Source organism: Tamandua tetradactyla, chromosome 22 (assembly GCF_023851605.1).
Source record: "Tamandua tetradactyla isolate mTamTet1 chromosome 22, mTamTet1.pri, whole genome shotgun sequence".
Taxonomy (NCBI): Eukaryota; Metazoa; Chordata; class Mammalia; order Pilosa; family Myrmecophagidae; genus Tamandua; species Tamandua tetradactyla.
The window spans coordinates 1,937,929-1,957,078 of NC_135348.1; the positions used below are offsets into that span (position 1 = coordinate 1,937,929).

Genomic DNA, 19,150 nt, shown 5'->3' on the forward strand with positions numbered 1-19,150 from the left:
ACGGGTGGTTCAGTGGTAAAAAGCTCGCCTTTCATGCAGGAGACTCGGGTTCCATTCCCAGACCATGCACCCCCTGCCCCCCCCAAAATACTAACTTTTATCGGGTGCACGGGTGGCTCAGTAGGAGAATGCTCCCCTTTCATGCAGGAGACCTGGGTTTGATTCCCGGACCATCCATCACCACCCCCAAAAAATACCAACCTTTATCAAGTGCTTAATTCATCGATTCCTCATTAACAATCTTATAATGTAGACATTGCTATTTTCCCATCTCCTTGATGAGGAACTTGAAACATGAGAGATTATTTATCAATGAGTCATAATCAGAACTATGATTCTGATGCTAACTGCACGCATCAGTGTTTCACAACATTTTTCATGTCGTGGGACACACAGAACATCACATTTATGTGTCTCCTGTGGTCACAGGGCAGCACACACCTAAGAACTCTAAGCTGCGCTCTCGGCCAAGGCAAATTAATGTCCTGGCATAGCAGTAATTTTGTTGTGGCAAAATCCACAGCTTATCAGCTGGTTCAATTCTGTGACTTGCTATGTTGGGGATTAGTAAGAAATATAAAGCAGAACAACTAAGGTATATTCAAACTATGGAAGGTCATATGAAAAAAACAGGTTAAGCAATTTAGCCTTTATTTAATGGGTGATAAGAGTTCTCTGTAAGTGGGACAGCATTTTAGGAGAATCTGAATAGCTGTATGTTTAAGAATGATTTAGAAAGAGGAAGATCGTAAAGCAGAATTATGTATCTGTTGGCAATTCAAAACTACTAGAGAGATGGCAATGTGATAAAAAGGAGGAAGATATGAAAAACGTTGAGGTAAGAAAAATACTGTCATACTGATGACAGTTTTTACATTGAGCTTGAAGTACATGGAAGGTTCGAAGAAAAAGGCACGCTGTTCAGCTGAGAGAATGGAACAGTGACACTACCACTTACGGGATGAGGTCTTGGGAAGGAAAGCTGTTGTGTAGATGGTGAGATGAAGGAAGTTGTGAGTGTCCCATTGGAAATACCCCATTTAAAGGATCGGCCCAAATTTTTTGCTCTTGGAGAGGCAGAGATTGGTTCTGCAGATGAATATTTTAAATCACAAGTCTAGAAGTAATACTTAAAGCTGTAGGCCTAGATTACATCACCAAGGTAGTGGCAGAGAGAGGAAAACTCAAAAGTCAAGCACAAAACTCCCAGTATAAGCCAGAGGAAATGCTGACCAAGATATTAGAGGGGCGATAATCAACCCATCAGAATGGAAGATTAACAGATTTTCAACATGGGAAAAGAAATTCGAGGCCATGGATTTTAATTACCCTTGCTTGAGTTCCTTTTACACTATGCCTGCCAAAATAATCACTCTACCTATGCTGCATACTTTCAATGATGAAGCTCCATTTGGAAAATTCTTATTTTTGCTTTATATTACATGGAAATCTGTTTCCCATAATTTCCACTCATTGGATCTAGCTGTGGAAGAAAACAAGACCAGTGGCTCTTCTACCCAATAAACTTTCACATACTTGAAGACTGCTGTCACTTCATTTACCCTGCCCTACCTTTCTTCCCTCCAGTCTGTTAAATGTAGAAAGCTGTATTGCTTGGTATTTGTCCCAAAGTTACTATCCTCGTATTTTAAAACATAGCTTCTTGACCTAGAATGTTCCAATATGGCAGAAGAGGCTTTGCCATAAATTTAGATATACTGAATTCTATCTTATTCCCTTATCATGTCTTACCTTCCCAGGCTCCAGAATCCTAACATATCTCTCCTCCATAAGTACTCACAACTATTCCAATCTCTACAATCATTTTATATTCCCTTCTGATTCCATTTGTGCAACTTAAGGATGTTAGTAAGAGCTGTGTAACATAAGCCAGAAGGGAGAAGTTTCAAGAGGCAGGGGTTAGTAGACAATGTAAAACGGCATCAAGAATCATAAAGAACTAGAAAAGAAATCCTTTAATTTTAATATAAAGATGGTTCTTAAAAGCTTAGTTTAAAAAGCAATCACGGTAGTAAGGCAGATGGAGAAAATAGCTTCCTTTTTTACATCACAGTCCTTTGGTGTAAAGCATGACAGAATCTGTAAACTGTAAAGCAGATGTGAAAAACTGAGTAGCTTTTATAAAAGCAGGTCCTAACTGAGTGCATAATACCTAGGAGCAATTTTTACTGATGTTATCTAGTATTTACCCATTGGCAATGATGTCTTACTTTTACTTAATGGTTGTAGTTCACAATATTTTTTCCTGTATCTTTTCTTTTCTGAGCTTCACAAGAGCCATATAAGTTTTTATGCATGAGAAAACCAATGCACTAAAACTTGTCTGAGGTTATCCAGCATAGAGAGGAATGAAGCTGAATTCAATCCCATTTCTACTCCATGCAATATAATCTGCCTCGCCTTGCTTTCTTTGAGACATTTCTGTGACATAACTGACTTGGGACTTCAAGTATTTCAGCAGCTAATTCCCCTGTATGGAATTGAAATTCATGACCTTAGCCTTATAAGCATTTGCTCTAACCAACTAGCAAACTGGCTGCTAAAACCATTCAGCAAGGGTGGTGCGATGGTGACTCAGTGGCAGAATTCTTGCCTCCCATGCTGGAGACCCAGGTTCATTTCCTGGTGCCTGCTCATGCAAAAATAAATAGGTAAAACCATTCAGCGAGGTACACTGAAAGCAATGCCACAGGTAAACCTAATTAGTTTTACTAGCAGTGAAAGTTGTAGTAAGCCCATGGTCCCAGGAATAGCCATAATAAAATTAATAAATATTTGATTGCCTACCATATGCCAGACATAGCACTCCTTTATTTCAGTTAATCTTCATGATGCCCCAAGAGGCATTTTTAACCACATTATTCAAATAAGTAAGCTGAGAACTTCTCCTAGGGCACACCCCTGGTAAGTGACAGAAAGCAAGGATGTAATCAAGATTTGATTCCCTTCTTAATCCCCCACACCAAATAATTCTATATAGTATTTTTTCTATAACTTTGGCTTGAAGAAAGGCGGAATACCAGAAGGAGTATGAACTCACCCATGAAGGATATGGATATTTTACCCAGAGACAGTGCTTGTCCCACTTCCCCTAATCTTCAGCATCAGTTTTCACCATAACTGCGGCTTCTGGTTTCCCAAGCTCACCCTTTTCTCCCAATGCATAAACCACTTCAGGGTTTCACTTTTCCTCCCCGCTAGCTAGTCTAAACCCTACGAACAGCTGTTTTCGTGCTGCATTATCCACTGCAACAAAATCCTTCCCTCCTTTGCCCTTCCTGTTTCTGGCATAGCAATCTCCAGACTGTTCTTTGTGCTGTCAGACGTAGGGCCACTCTCCAACCACTGGGCCCTGCCCAGCACAAAGCAGTGGTGCAGTGTCTACTGTAAGTCTGTGCTGTGCCATCTCCAGGGTGCTCATCTGATGGCTGCTCTTATATTCTTGGTTAACGTCCCATCACATTCTCCAAGTGGCTTTTCCTCATTGTTTACACTCTCTATAAGACCTTCACCCTTTGCCTTCCTCCATCCTGTTTAGCAGATATTTTGTCTCCTTAATTAAGCGGATTAAGACACCCAGATCCCAGCTATTGTACTTTCCTCTGCTTTTACCACCTTTTTTTTAAATCTTCACTTATCATTTTTCCTCTGCCTGCTTGCCCACAAAAAAAAGGTGTCTATTCCTCTCCTCTGGTTCTTCTACTTGTCCAAAGCCGTTCCTCTAATGTGCTTTCTTTCTCCATATTCGATTGCTTTCTTGAAGATCTTCATTTAACAGCTGGGCATTCTCTTGCTGAAGTTTTTTTAATTTTTTTTTTAAATGTCTACTCCTCTGTGGCATCTTTGCTTCTGCTCATGATCAAGTGCATTTTCTGGTTTAAATAAAAATGACATTAAAAATAAAACTTTCTGGCTCAGCAGGCAAACTTCTTGCCTGCCATGCAATTCCCGGTGCCTGCCCATGCAAAAAAAATTAAAAACAATAAAAATAAAACTTTCTGTACCCTGCTATCCTTTCACTATTACACTATATTTATCCAAAAAAAGAAAATTATATCTCTTCAGTACTTCATTCAAGCACTAATTTCTCACCTCCTGCTTAATACCTTTTGATATGGATCCTGCCAAAAAATATTTTCTATCATTTTTCAGCTTAGTAAAGTGAATCCTAGGAACATCTGAAACACACTGATTAGTTTTGAGTAAAGATTAAAATTCAAATTAAGTCAACCAAACCATAAGAGTAGCCATAATTGTTGTGCTTACAGAGTATTTAGTTAAGATATTGGGTAAATGGAAATGTAAGTGGTCACTGACAGGGAGGGGTAAGGGGTATGGTATGTATGGGTTTTTTCTTTTTTATTTCTTTTTCTGGAGTGATGCAAATGTTCTAAGAAATAATCATGGTAACGAATCCACAACTATGTGATGATATTGTGAGCCATTGCTTGTACACCAAGTATGGAATGTTCTGTTAAGAATGTCTGTGTTTGTATGTTGTTTTGTCAGTAAAAATATTTTTTTAAAAAAAAGAGTATTTAGTTAGAGAGGGCCATGAAGAAGAAGGTAGCTAGGGAAAGGAGGGGATGATATTAGAAAGATTGCCAAAAGAGAAAGAGCAAATGGCATGGAATGTGGGAGAAGAGAGCAGGCAGACTTGCACTTGAGATGCTGTCTGAGGACTGCAGGGATGCCTGCATTTTGGAGTCACATCTTGTTGTAAATGTGCCTTCTTGCCCCAGCTAGTCCCAGAAGGCAGGCAAGGGTCTAGAGGGATGTGCAGGCTCTGCCAGCCGAGAGTCTCCCCGTCAATTCCGTTGTCACCACAGTGGCACAAACTCTTATTACCTGGCATCTTATTATACTACCAGCTGCTCTAACAGTTACCACATACTGGCTGGCTTGAAGACAGGAATTTACCATCTTACAGTTTTGGAGGCTAGACGTCCTAACCAAGGTATCAGCGGGGTCATGCATTCTCTGAAATCAGTAGCGTTGGGGTGGTGGCTTGCTGGCCAGCCGTGGACATCTCTCTTCCATCTGTCTCCACTTGGGTCCAGATATTCTCTGCTTATATGGATTCCAGTCGTATTGGATGAAGGCCCACTCTGATTTACTTTGGCCTCCCCTGAACTAAGAACATCTTCAAAGACCCTGTTTGCAAATGGACGAATCCTTGTGGAGGCCATTACTCAGTTCACCTGGATATTTACAATAGTTGCCCAAATAGGGTTCTTGCCTGCAGGTTCTTTTCTCTCCTTGCCAATTAATTCACCCTACATGCGGATGCTGTTGCTGTCAGATCTTTGCATGTAACAGAAGCTAAGAAAATGTGATGAATTATGAATGGGAAAAAAAATTCCAAAGTTACGTAGTCACTTTGGCCCCCACAAAGAGGGTTATTAATGATTAATTATAAGAAACTTAACAAAGACATTATTCTGCCAAATATAAGAAGCTTTGACACGAAGGGCGTAGTGATGGATATTTTAGGATTCATAAGGCCAAAAAAAAATCTTACTTTTATTAAAATGGAAACTTAAGGAAAGGAAGGGATTTTAAACACATGCACACACACACACACACACACACACACACACACACAGGCACAAAAGTCCAAAATCTAATTTGCTACATAGCATTTTGTGATCTGCTATGGACAGAAAGCCAGAAATTATGGGGAAGGGCCCCTTCATTCAAGTCATAGATCATGGACCTCTCAACCTATTCTGATTACTTCAAGCAGCCTGTTAAATATTAAGATTCCGGTAAGATGTAATTTCAGCTTGTTCCTGTCACTGGGTGACACCAGTGTGAACTACCCAGGATTTTACAAAATCACTCAATTCTCAAGCCTTAATTTCCCACCAGATAAAAATACAAAATTATGAACATTTTACGATACAATTTTATTTTGTTGTTAAAATCATTTTGCCTAGACAATTATTCTGTTGGAAAAAAAAAACATGGTTATGTTCTCATTACTGTGTTATCATTTATAATTCAGCAATTGTGGTTTGCATGAAAGTCTTATCAATTTAGGAATTAATTCTGTAATGGCACTTCCACATTTTTATTTCTAATAGATTTTTGAAGTCAATATGCAGCTTTTAACATCATTTAGAACTATCTCGACGAGGCTTGAAAAAGACTCTTGGGGTGCATCATAAGTTGTATAATATAGAAAAAGTTCAAAATGCTAAAAACGTAAAAATAAATCGTGTGCAATGGAAATGAAAATGAGCTAAATTTTTTATTTTCCCTATGGGAAATAGCCTTAATTTTAAGAGGAAACGATATTGCTGCTGTTGCTTCAGGTAAAGTACTAGCAGAAAATTTTTGAAAGGAACTTGTAAGTCATAAGAATTTGTACTGAAATCAGTAAGTGGGTCAGTTTGGACTAAAATTGGTAAACAGCTAGGTCTTTGTTTACAGCTGCTTATGAATAAGTTATTTTTTTTCATGTGAGCAAAAAAAAAATCAGTCTTAGAATCTTTTTTGGCAGCTGTTCAGCATTTGACATGATCATTTTTTTAGTGATAAATTATCAGATAACATAAACTGTGCAAATTTTTCTTTTTTGAATGAAAAATGTTGCCCCTAGACTCTGCAGAATCTTCACTGAAGCAGCATGCTTCAACATGAGGTCAGCAGGGACTTTCATTTTAATTCTGCGCTTCTCTATATAACCCTTACTTCAAATTGTTGGTACTTGATTTATTTTGTAAAATTTGTTGTTTTTCATTTTGGAGTCACCATGTATTCTTTAAGGCAAGAATCTGCAACCTTCCTCCGTAAAGGACCAGATAGAGAATATTTTAGTGTCTGAAGGCTGTTGCAGCAATCACTCAGTTCTGCTGTTCTATCGAAAAACCTCCCTAGATAATATGCAAATAATGGGTGTGGCTATGTTCCAATAAAACTTTATTTATAAAACATACAGCAAGCAGAATTGAGCCATAGTTTACTGACTCCTCAGTCTAAGAGACAATTTTTGGGTGAAGGCAGTGAGACAAGAGGTTCAAGGCTTAAGCAAAGTCAACCTCTTATTTTCTATAGTTCATTAGATTTTAGTGATTGCAAAAGTAAATATCATAAGAAAATGAAATGCTATAGAAGAGTAGATCAGCTTCTCCACTGAATGCTTTTATGCTAAGTCATAGTTTGTTGACTGAATAATTCATTTATTTAATAAGCATCTACTGTGCAACTATCACATGACCAACTCTGTATTGGCAATTGTGTGTCATACAAAGTATAGTGAGCCCCAACCTTACAAAAAGTATATACTTACAAAAAGTAAGTAAGAGCCTTACAACCTACAGATTTGTGGAGAGGAGATGTTTAAAGCTTTTATATTAAATGAATAGGTGCTCAGATCATTTTTAGTTTTTTCCCACCACGGTGAACTCCTATATATGCTGCTATATCCAACACTGCTACCTTCTAACTCAATCCAGGAAAATGGGCGGCACTGATTTTTGAACTTTCCTATGCTTCCACCCCCTCACTCCCAACCCCAAGAATTTTAGAAGTCAGTGTTTCTTTTTACTTATTTTATTTTTACTTAAGAGACGACATTCAAAATACTAGTATACTATGTCATACTACTTCTTTATTTTGAGGGTGGGGAGCATTAAGTTTCAATTCCTGTATCTTATTGCAGTCACAGCCTGGCAAGCCATATCATGTCCCCTGGAGAGACAGCTGATATATAGATATAGATATAGATATAGATATAGATATAGATATAGATTAGATATAGATATAGATATAGATATAGATATATAGATATATAGCTATAGATTAGATATAGATAGACATATAGATAAATAAAACTCATGCTTCTGGAGAATAGGGCATATAGAGCTAAAAGGAAATAGTAATAACAATTTATACATTCTCCTACCTGTCATTATGATTTAGCTCAAGGAAAAAGTAAACATACAGTTTTTTAATTGCTTGAAATAATAATACATTCTTATTTCTAACAGGTTTAAAACAATTTTTCTCATTAAATTTATTACCAACTACTAACAGCTGGTTAAATTAAAAGAACTATTGAAGGGCTAAAATTTGAATTAATGACTTAGAAGTAAGAAAGGCTTACCTCATCTAAAGAAGAAAAATAATTATTTCAAATAACTTGAATATAAGAATAATGAAGCCATCATAGATTATAAGTCTATGAAACTAGGATTCATAGTAATTCAGAAACTAGTTGAACTCTGAATTCATTGGGAGCCAGTGCAATTAATATTTTCAAACAGTAGGATTTACTATATCTGAACTTTGCTTAATCAGTCATTTTTTACTTTTTAACTATGATAATTATTGGCAGTTTAGGGCCATTCATTGGGAGCAACTATGTGTAAATCTACCTAGGAACATCTTTGTAATATTTTAAGGCTGAGAATTTCTGCATTCACTTGACTGTTTGCATAGCACCTTAAACATTTTCAGAACTCTTCCACATTGCTATGATATCATATTTACTAGGTTGTATACCATAACCGTATAGCATCAAAAAATAGCACAATGAAGGTATCAAGATACAACATTCCCTAGAATTCTTATAAATCATAACTTTTGTATATGGAAGCAAGCTTATGCCCATAGACATTGACCCAACAGGTAGATTCAACTGAAAGCATAGCTCAAGAGTCATGTCGTTAAAACTGATTTCTGTGAAGGAGTGAACTGACAGTACATTTTTGATGTGCCAGCATCCAATGCCTTATCACATGCCTAGAGTCTGGCAATCAACCCCACAAGTGAAAGCGTATTAATACTGATCCTAAGTTTGGTTCTAGGATCAAAGTTGGAGTGCAGTGGCCGTGCATTCTAAATCTTAGGCTGCAGTTTCTAACACAGCGTGTGTAGGAGATGGTGGAAATCCACCAGTGAGAAATGCTCTCTTTAAGGTCTCATACTGGCTGCTGTGTTCTTTCCCAGGATCTGCCACTGCGAAGGGGATGAGGAGAGCCCCCTCATCACACCGTGTCGCTGCACGGGGACCCTGCGCTTTGTCCACCAGTCCTGCCTCCACCAGTGGATCAAGAGTTCGGACACACGCTGCTGTGAACTCTGCAAGTATGACTTCATAATGGAGACCAAGCTCAAACCCCTCCGCAAGGTACAGTAGCTGCTGGGATCGGTCTTGAAGAGAGAACTTGCAAGACAGGCTTGTTTTAAAATTCCATTTCTTTCCCCAGCATTTCTGCTAATGTGCTAATACCCACAAAAGGTGTATGCCCTTTGTCAAGTTCAAGGTGTAAAATATAGCCAAGTCTTTGCAGATAACCCTTCCTTTCTTCTCTGCTTTATATTCTAGCCTCTCTGATTTTTATATCACTTTCCGCAATTACACACACACAAATATACATATCAGGGATGTAAAATATACTTGTAATTCTATGCAATTGAGTTGGTTCTGCATTGATAGAACATTTTAATTGCTGAGGTCAGGTCCCACGAAGCTGATAGGTTGCACTAAACCAAATGAGCTCCAGATTTCTTGAAGGCCAGGCTTTAGGTATCAAAATTATTTGTTCTAGAAGATGTGGACTATTTCTATGTTTGCTTTTATTTGGCTATTTGGTTTGATGACTCATGTATAATTAGGATAGGTGGAAAGAAGTAGTACTTTTGTCCCCATAAGCTGTAAGAGAAAGGTAAGTATTTTTATTTGTAACTTTACCTCAAATTCGCCTTTTATGGTATATGTTTTTAAAATAACTGTAAGAATGTAAGGCAAATCTAGAATTCATATCCCACTGAAAGCTAACAAAGGATAAGTTGTAAACAATTCAAACACAGACAATGAGCTTTATTTATTTCATACCTGACAGCTGGACCCAAAGATTTTTGCATGTAACTTATCTTTTTGCACAACTGCAGCCTTACCAATATGGGTCCCTCAATTTCCAAGGGAGAGTATGGACACAGGTATTTAAATAATGAATCTGCCTAAAGCTGCTTTTTCATGGAAATTTAATACAGCACAGAAGTGGATAAAGAGAACGTTGCTTGGATAGGTTACAGGGTAAGCAGAAATGAAAAACAAACAAGATTTTTCTAAAAGGCATCTGGTTGGTGGTTAGCTATTGTAATTCTTCATGAATTCTGTAAATTATGAAGAGGGAGAATTGAGCTGCTTTTGTAGTAACCTTGATCTTAAAATTCTACAGATATTTTATAGATAAAAAAAATTATGCACAGAGTGCCTCTGAAATATGCATTGTCTTTTTTTTACAATGGAGTAAGCTGAGCACCAAAAGGTGACACTTTCTGTTCCTCTGGGTCCCAGAGTAACCAGAGCCAGGAATAGAGATGGACCCTTGTTCCTCGCCCTTTGTTTTATCCACTGAACAGATGCTGTGTGCTGTCTAAAGTGGCTAAATGACACATTGTGCTCCAAGATTCCGTAAATTTCTCTTCTAATCCCTCAGGAAACTACAAATTATTTCAAAGCTTCTGTATATTTCTCCATGTTTTTCCCCCTACAGCCATATAAAATTTTCACTTCAACATTGCCTTGCATAATATTGCAATTCAATAGTAATAATCTGTGATAGAAAAATACTCATTTTTTTTCACCGTCCTCTTTTTTTTGTATAATAGACAAAATTTGATGCTGGGAAGGGTTTTGAAAGATCATTCTCTTCTACCTTCAGCTAACGTAGAAGCATTCCTGACATACAACTTTGACCTCTCCTTTATAATCCATTCCTAACAATTTACAACTCTATAAGGAAATGCTTTTTTTCTTGATTAACTTATTTGTGAACCAGAGAAAGTCAGTAAATAATCTCTTCTTAATCATAATAATGAATCTGTTGCTACAACCTAGTAACCACTACTAACTGTTAACGAAGCATGCTAGTTTCTTTTTAAAGACATTTCCTTTGATTGATCATAAATGTTGATGAAGGACAGGATGTCAACATCTTTCATTTTTAATAGCACTTATATATCTGTGGGAGGTGTTAGAATCTAATTCCCGAGGTTGCTTACTGATAGCCCACAGATGCATTTTTATTCGACCCACAGGGCTTAAAATTTGAATTAGTTACCAACACTTAAACATCTGATAATTTCACATAAAACACCACACAGCTGAATTTGTTTGAAAAGCCAAATCTGGCTTTTCTGGCCCACATTCAAAGGTCATTTGCTTCCAAATTTCCCACATCCCTAACCCGTCCGTCTCTTTCTGATACTGAGAACTTGTGTCATCTCTGAAGAGGATGGTCTTGGAGCAGGAATCTAAATTTTCAACTCTGGTCTAACACATGAGTCTATGGTATAATGATTCATGGGCTTAAAACCTTGGAAAAGTATTTCAAATTCTCAGTTTCCCCTTTAAAAGCGAGGTGCCCTAGAATAACATTCAAACAGCAGTATCCATAATGACTTTTCAGGTTCGAAAGCATTTTTAAAGTGCTCTAGATGGTTTCTTTTGATAGCACTAAGATTCATTAACAGTTTTCTTTTGGTAGTTCTTTAGTGGTTAATAAGAATGCCAGGTATAGCATTTGGTCAGAATATATAGAAGTGCATCCTACTAATTGCTCTCAATTCAGTAATTCCATCACAGTTTATTATGCTCTAAAGACCAAAGACATGAAACGATTAATTTAGCTAATGAGTCTGTGTTTTTACCATTAGCCAATGGAGACCACAGACTCTGTTTAGATAAAATGGCTTCTCAAAGAAAAAGAGTACAACTTTTCTCAGTCTGACAAAACTTGGGGTTTAATAGTCTCTAAAGATATCAGTAAAACCTTATTTCATTAATTGCTACTATTACTACACCAAAATCTACAGTTAGTAATTTCATCAAGGAATCCTAATATTTCAAAAAGAAAATATTTAAAGTTAAAATAAAGTCAAGTAAAAGCAAACTTCATCATCTCCAAGCTCAGTAAATATGCAATAAAATCTCCATTAATCTGTTGAAGTCCCTAGAGTCAGAAATAATCCTCAAGAGCCAGGAAAGCCAAACAGTCACGAAAGCAGAGGACCCCTCAGTAATGCAAATGATACTGGTGAGGAAAACAACCAATCTCCTGTTCTGAAGCTGAAGAATTTCTTGGGCTTCAGACTTGAATCACTCCTGAATGGGAGAAAACAGCTGATGGATATGAAGCCACGCCTAGGAGGACAGCAAATACTACTTATAATTGTATTTATGTCCTCATCTTAAATATTTATTTATATAACTTTCCACACAAAAACTATTTAACAGGGTGCAGGGTGGTTCAGTGGGAGAACATTCGCCTTCCATGTGGGAGACTCGGGTTCTATTCCCAGGCCATGCACCCCCTCCCCAAAAAAAACAAACTGCAGAACAAATATAAAATTCAAAATATCAATTCTATGCATCGCTCATATTTCTACAAATAAAATTAGGCAGCCTATCAATTAACTTCACTTTAGGAATTATAAGGTTGAAATGTGCACTTGTCATTTTGTGGACCAAAATCAATGAATAATGAAGAGTTCATGAAATATAATCTCTATGTACACAAATGTCAGATAAGCAGGCCTAATCATTTTGGTATTTCCACATTTCTACCATAATGACTTATAATGCTTTAATTAAAATACCTGTTTTTAAAGAATAAAGAGCTGTATTGGGGCATACCATGCTAATTCCTTCCTCTCCTTAATTTGATGTAGCATCCATTACTCAGAAAAGTCAAGGTTACCAAAGACTAACTACCCGAAAGTTATAGAGACTGTCTCCTAATCAGGTCTTGTCAGTTGTAGCCCTAAAACTGGACAGGGCAGGGAATGAGGTCAGATTCCTGCATAGCATCTTCCTGCACCCTTAAAGCACTAACTTAAGGCACACTAACTACACTTAAGGAAAAATTCAAACTGGATCCCAGATCCTTATGGACAGTTTTCTATTTCATTAATGCAACCAGCACAGACTGGATTTTTTTACATGCCACATCTTTGAACATATCACTTAATTCATTTAATCCTTATTATAACCCCATTATAGGTAGGTATTTAAAGCCCATTCTATAGATGAGGAAAATAAGATTCAATTTCAAACCTTCTCAGTTTCACATACCCCCAAAGCTACCTGATTCTAAAGCTTAGGCTCATCACCCTGTGCCAGAGCCTAAACAGCTTTTCTTTTAAATATCAACGTTTTAGTTTCATTTAAACCACTTCTGATGAAAATCTGTCAAAACAAGTTCTTTTCTAAAACCTTCCTTCTTAAACATAGATATGTTACCCAATGTCTTTTCCTAATAAGTAAGTTGCATCATTATATACACATCAATTATTTTTCTGGCTGAAATACATTAGCAGTGTCAATGGCTTCAAATGCATATATAAGGCTGTGTATCTAATTCCAGTTGTCTCTCAGGGCAGAGAAGCATTTCTGCTGCTCTTATATCCCTTATTTCACATTTTATATCATTTTGTTCCTTACTGCTTCAAACCACAACAACAAATTAGAAGTCTTAGAAATGGATTTACAAAAAACAAAATCAGTTTTGAACAAGCTTCTGTTAGATTCTTTTTTCATTCTTGGCAAGAGCTTTAGTGGGCATGTACATTGTAGCACGTATCTAGGGTTCCTGGAGTCCTCATTGGCATTCTTCCCAGTTCTCAGTTTTATTCAGGATACTCTACAAATGAAATTTTGATGTCTGCAGGCTATTCCTCTATAATCAGAACCCAGTTCTGGGAAGTAGGTTTGCTGTTTATTTCTTCATAAAAATAACAGCCTGGAAGTAAGGACAATCTCTGCCCTAGTGTGAGCCAGACAAGGCTTTATCCATAGTTCTTTCAAAAACTGTGTATTTTGCTATCATTCACAGTGCACACTGGTTCTCTCATCTTCTTGAATTCAGTTTCAGTTCCATTATTATATGAACCCTACAGGCAGTTTAAGTGACTTAAGACTGTGCTGGTTGAAATTATGTTCCCCAGAAAAGCCGCGTTCTTATCATCCTAATCCAATCTTGAGGGGGTAGGCCTGTTCTTTGGGTGGGACCTTTTGATTAGGTTGTTTCCATGGAGATGCAGCCCACCCAGTTGTGGGTGGGACCTTTTGATTAGATGGAGATGTGACCCGCCCATTCACAGTGGGCCTTAATCCCTTTACCGGGGCCCTATATGAAGAGAATTAAAGGCAGAAAACATAGACAGAGCTCAGAACCGACATGGAGAGCAGAGAAATGAAACCAAGATGCAGACATTTGGATATGCTAAGCTAAGGAATGAAATCCAGAGTTTGTTTCAGAGAAGCTAAGTGAGGACCCACAGACACAGAGAAAGCCACTGGAATCAGAAGCCGAAAGCAATGAACTGGGAGCAAGGAGCAGCTGACTCCAGCCACTTGCCTTCCTAACTGACAGATGCCTGCTGCCTTTCCTCTGAGAAGGTAGCCTCTTGCTGATGCCTTTATTTGGACAATTTCATGGCCTTAGAATTGTAACTTACTACATTGTAATTTTACTACATCCATAAAAGCTCATCCATTTCTTGTATATTGCATTCTTACAGCTTTAGCAAACTGAAACAAGGACATTCTCAGGAAATGAAAGGTTTTCAAACTCATTGTCCAAAGGAGCCATGTACGTTTTCCACAGCAAATTCCTCTGTCCTTTTACCTTCTCACTACTTCATTCATTGGGAAGGAGGAGTTCTAACAGGCTGTTTAGCTGAAGGACACAATGAGTAAACTGCAAAAGTTTACAAAGGATCATTAAAAGAAAAGTATTTCGATTTGACTGGAAGATTACCCTTTCCTCTAAAATATTTTTCTTGTTTTGCTTTTTGTTGGTTGTTGTTTTTAATTTGTTTTGTTGCCATAATACATTCATGCCCTTGGAAGTGAAACTAATATTTCAATTAACATAATATTTCAGAGTGAGTAGATAACAATTTCAACATGCCCTGTGTCAAATAATTATGAGACAGAAAATACAAGTGTCTCCTGCTTTATTCTAATAGATACTTAGGATTTATCACATGGTTTTCATCTTTTTCTCTTTAAAGGAAACAATATTAGGTCAATTAGTTTTTTAAATCTTCATGTGTAGCCATCTGGGATGAGTATTATGGAATAGTTTGTTCAAATTAGGTCCAAAAATATTCTTCTCTGGGTAGCAGTAGAAGAGATTATTCTTTTGTGAAGTTTCCATCCACAGAGCCCTCTCTCTTAGCAGATTTGAGTGCACAGAGTCAGCAGCCTGCGTTCTGAATTGTTATGCATGGAAGGGTCCAATGCCATTCAGTTCATCCATTCACTTTACATCCTGCACTAAGCATTGCTAAGCTTGTACAGCCAGCCATGTACAGTAGTGAGCAAGATAGAACAAAACACCTGCCTTCAGAAAGCATATGTGACTCCATTTCCGTTCCTTTGACTCCAGAAGAAATGGTACAGGGAGTTCAAAGAGACGTTTAGCCTCTAACTGTGAGACCCACCATATCTAAACGTACGTCTGAAGAACTGCAAATACACAGCAAAATGACTGTCTTTTCCCGTTTGTTCTCCATGCTTCACTTAACCTAGGCTAATTGAGAAAATATGACTTACCACTTGGACATGCAGGATACTGCGGGGAGAGAATTGGGAATAAGGAGCAGGATTTAAGGGTGTCACCAAGGAGATTTAAATCAGCAATGCCTGAATGATCAGTGTTGGCTGTAATAGAGACAGAACATATCTCTATACTTTCTTATCAGTAGATTTCATTATGCACTACTTTAGCTTTGTTTCTCTCTTGGAAAGTTGTTGCTTGAAGAGCATAACCTCACTAGCTTGGTAAAAATGTCATTGTGTAACTATTCTAGACATGAAAAGAAACACTTACCTTACATTACATTTGCTATTGAGGTCTTTATCAAGATACATTTCCATCCTTGAGCAAATTCACTTTTATTTGATCAAGGAGTAGGGGCAAGCAAATTGGAACTTTCTTTTATGTAACGTGTATTCTGATATTTGAAACACCAACTATGGTTAACAACTATTGAATCAACATTACAGTGGTGCATATGGAAAGCATAAAAACATCAAAACATTATGTGCAGAAACATACACACACAGATTGTAATGAAGATTTTCCCCAAACACCATCTTATGATAGGGTTTTAAACTGCTTTCATATTTAAATTTTCCCCTAGCTAAAGATGTTTTTCTCTCAGCTGGTATGTTTTGTTTTGTTTTGTTTTGTTTCGGTTTTTTTTTTGTTTTTTAAAAACAGTTTTATTCACACGTTATGCAATCCATCCAAAGTGGACCATCAATGCCTCTTGGTATAATCACAGAGTTATGTGTTCACCACCACAATCAATTTGAGAACATTTTCATTACTCCAGAAAGAAAATAACCCATGCTGGTTTTATTCCGTTATCATTGACACTTGGGCATTGGTATGATAACTTTTTTGCAATAGGTAACAAAGAATATTACAATATAATTACAATGTTACTGTTAACCATATTCCATAGTTTGCATTAGTTGTACTTTTTCCTTAAGCTACCCTCTTACACATTTGTTCTAGTTCATGGAAGAACATTCTCATATTTGTACTATTAACGAAAGTCATCACCCACCACAGGGCTCACTATGTTATATAGTACCATGTTTTATCCTCTAGCTTTACTTCTAGTGACATACACAACCCTAAACTTCCACTTTCAACCACAATCATACCCATAATTCAGCGCTGTTAATTACACTCCCCATAATGTGCTGCTTCTATCCATTTCCCAACCTTTAATATTACAATCAACCTTATTAAACATTCTGCACAAATGAAGCATCAGCTCCGCATTCTCTGCCCTCATTCTACCTACTGGTAACCTGTACTACACCTTTAACACCATGATTTGCTCATTATAATTAGGTCATGTGAGTAAGACCATACAATATTTCTCCTTTTGTGTCTGTTTATTTGACTCAACATAATGTCCTCAAGGTCCATCCATGTTCACACATGTACCAAGACTTCATACTTTCTTACAGTGAATAACAGTCCATCATATGAATGTGCCACATTTTGTGTATCCATTCATTGGCTAATGCACCCATGGGTTGTTTCTGTTTTTTGGCAACTGAAAAATGCTGCTATGAATATCGATGTGCAAGGTTCTGTTTGCTTCCCTGCTTTCAACTCTTCTGAGTATAAACCTAGTGTTAGGATTGCTGGATCACGTGGCAGTTCTACACTTAGCTTCCTGAGGAGCTGCCAAATGTCTATTCCATTTCTACATTCTCACTTCAGCTGGGTATTTTAATTCATTATTCTGATTGCTCAGATAAATTGGCCTCAAATATTAGATAAGTTTCCCCCTTAATTGTTGTTTCATTTTTGAACCGTATGACCATAAAGCATTGAAAATCAACATGGCTTTTCTTAAAGCAGATTATTTTAGCCCAAATAAATTTCTTTTTTCATTGGATTGACAGGTAAGGGAGAAATGGGGAAGACTTCTGATACGGTCCACCTGGACTGATGGTATTTGTGTACATTATGCATGCACCAACATGGAGTGAGAGATCATCAGCAATATATTAAATTAGATGGCTGGAAGATTTTCCTTCAAAAAGAACTAATCTTCCACCAGCCAGCTTCTCCCAAATTTCCTATGTTTCTTGAGGGATTCATCAAAAGATTCTTTTCTTCTTGCCTCCCCTGTGATCCACCACTTATGGCCTCATATCATTTCTTAATTTGGCACAGTGCAGAAAACAAGTATAGGATTAAGGTGGAGCAATTCCCTTTATTGTGCCTGAGGATTTTCCATTACTTTAAGGCTCGGTTTTCTGTACATACTACTCTTCATTATGTAGTCCATGTATAAAATACTATTGAGAGCTAATTTAATACAAAAGTTGATATTTGATTAAATATTTTTATCAGAAAAAAAGTAACAAATTTTAGAGCTAGATCTTTTTCTTGAATCTAGGAAATGGCTTATTCTGTAAGAGATGGTGGTTGTCTCCTTTTGGACTCTATTCAAGTATAGAATATGGAGCAGAAGATCATGTGGAGAAGGTTCTTGTAATATCCATGTCATGATTCAGTAGTCCCACTTTATTCATTCACTCAACAAGTATTTATTGAGCACCTGCTATGTTGCAGGCACTGTCCCAGGCACTGTGGTTATAGTGGGGAAGAAGGAGGATCCCCCTGACTTCAGAGAATTGTGGGTTAGGGTTGGAGGTGGAGCATTTGAAAACAATGAGTTAGTCAATATTTTGGAATAGACTTGAAAACATGATGGGATGCAATTTCTAGTAACTCCACACGGAGTTAATATAATTCCAACTATTAAATCATAACTCAAAGGTGGGCCACAGTGGCTCAACAGGCAGAGTTCTCACCTGCCATGCTGGAGACCCGGGTTCAATTCCCGGTGCCTGCCCATGCAAAAAAAAAATTACAACTCAAGAAAAATTGTGGGAATATTAAGTGAAGAGATCCTCAGTTTTACAGCTGCCTTTCTGTTCCATTGTGGGAACAATTTAATAAAGTTAAGGTGAGAAGGTTGTTGGATAAGTATAGGGAAGCAGGGATGGGAAAATGCAAAAAGATAAGCCTGTCCAAGTTGGCTGAAGAAAATTACTAATCTCATCTGCAAAGAGCTGAATGTCCCATAAATATTAAGTGAAGAAACATCTATGATGATTCAAATATTGACATCAAATATAAGATGTTTCCCCCTTAATTGTTGTTTCATTTTTGAACCATTTAATTAATAGAACTCTATGTTCTATGATAATTAGTAGTACTGAAAGTATGATAAGGAGTGGTGGGGAGCATGGCATTCTGAAATGCATGCTTGATCTAAAGGGAGAACCAGCTACTCAACTGTAGTTGACTTTTGCCAAATCAACTAATTTTTCAAGTAAAACCAAAATTCTAAATTTAATTTGATGTCTCCCACTTTTTTGAATAGTAGTAAACTAATTCAAATTCAAGAACGATTCTGGCAAAATAAAACAGGTCTGTAGACTAGATTCAGCCCACAGGCCAAGAGTGTAAGCTCTCTGCAGGGTAGGAATATCCGTGTATCCAAGTGTTTGCCTCTTGAGATACAGTATAAGGCACTGGTAAGAACCAAGACTCAGGGTCCAGAAAAA

At 37.2% G+C, this 19,150-nt stretch overlaps 1 protein-coding gene across 4 annotated transcripts in view; it reads left to right on the plus strand.

Moving 5' to 3' along the window:
- MARCHF1 (membrane associated ring-CH-type finger 1) overlaps positions 1 to 19,150 on the plus strand; it is an 894,978-nt gene that overhangs the window by 816,838 nt on the left and 58,990 nt on the right. For all 4 annotated transcript variants that reach the window (XM_077139613.1, XM_077139616.1, XM_077139614.1 and 1 more), the window contains one exon: positions 8,977 to 9,157. In XM_077139613.1, coding sequence (XP_076995728.1) covers positions 8,977 to 9,157 — 181 coding nt within the window. The remainder of the gene's footprint in view (positions 1 to 8,976; positions 9,158 to 19,150) is intronic.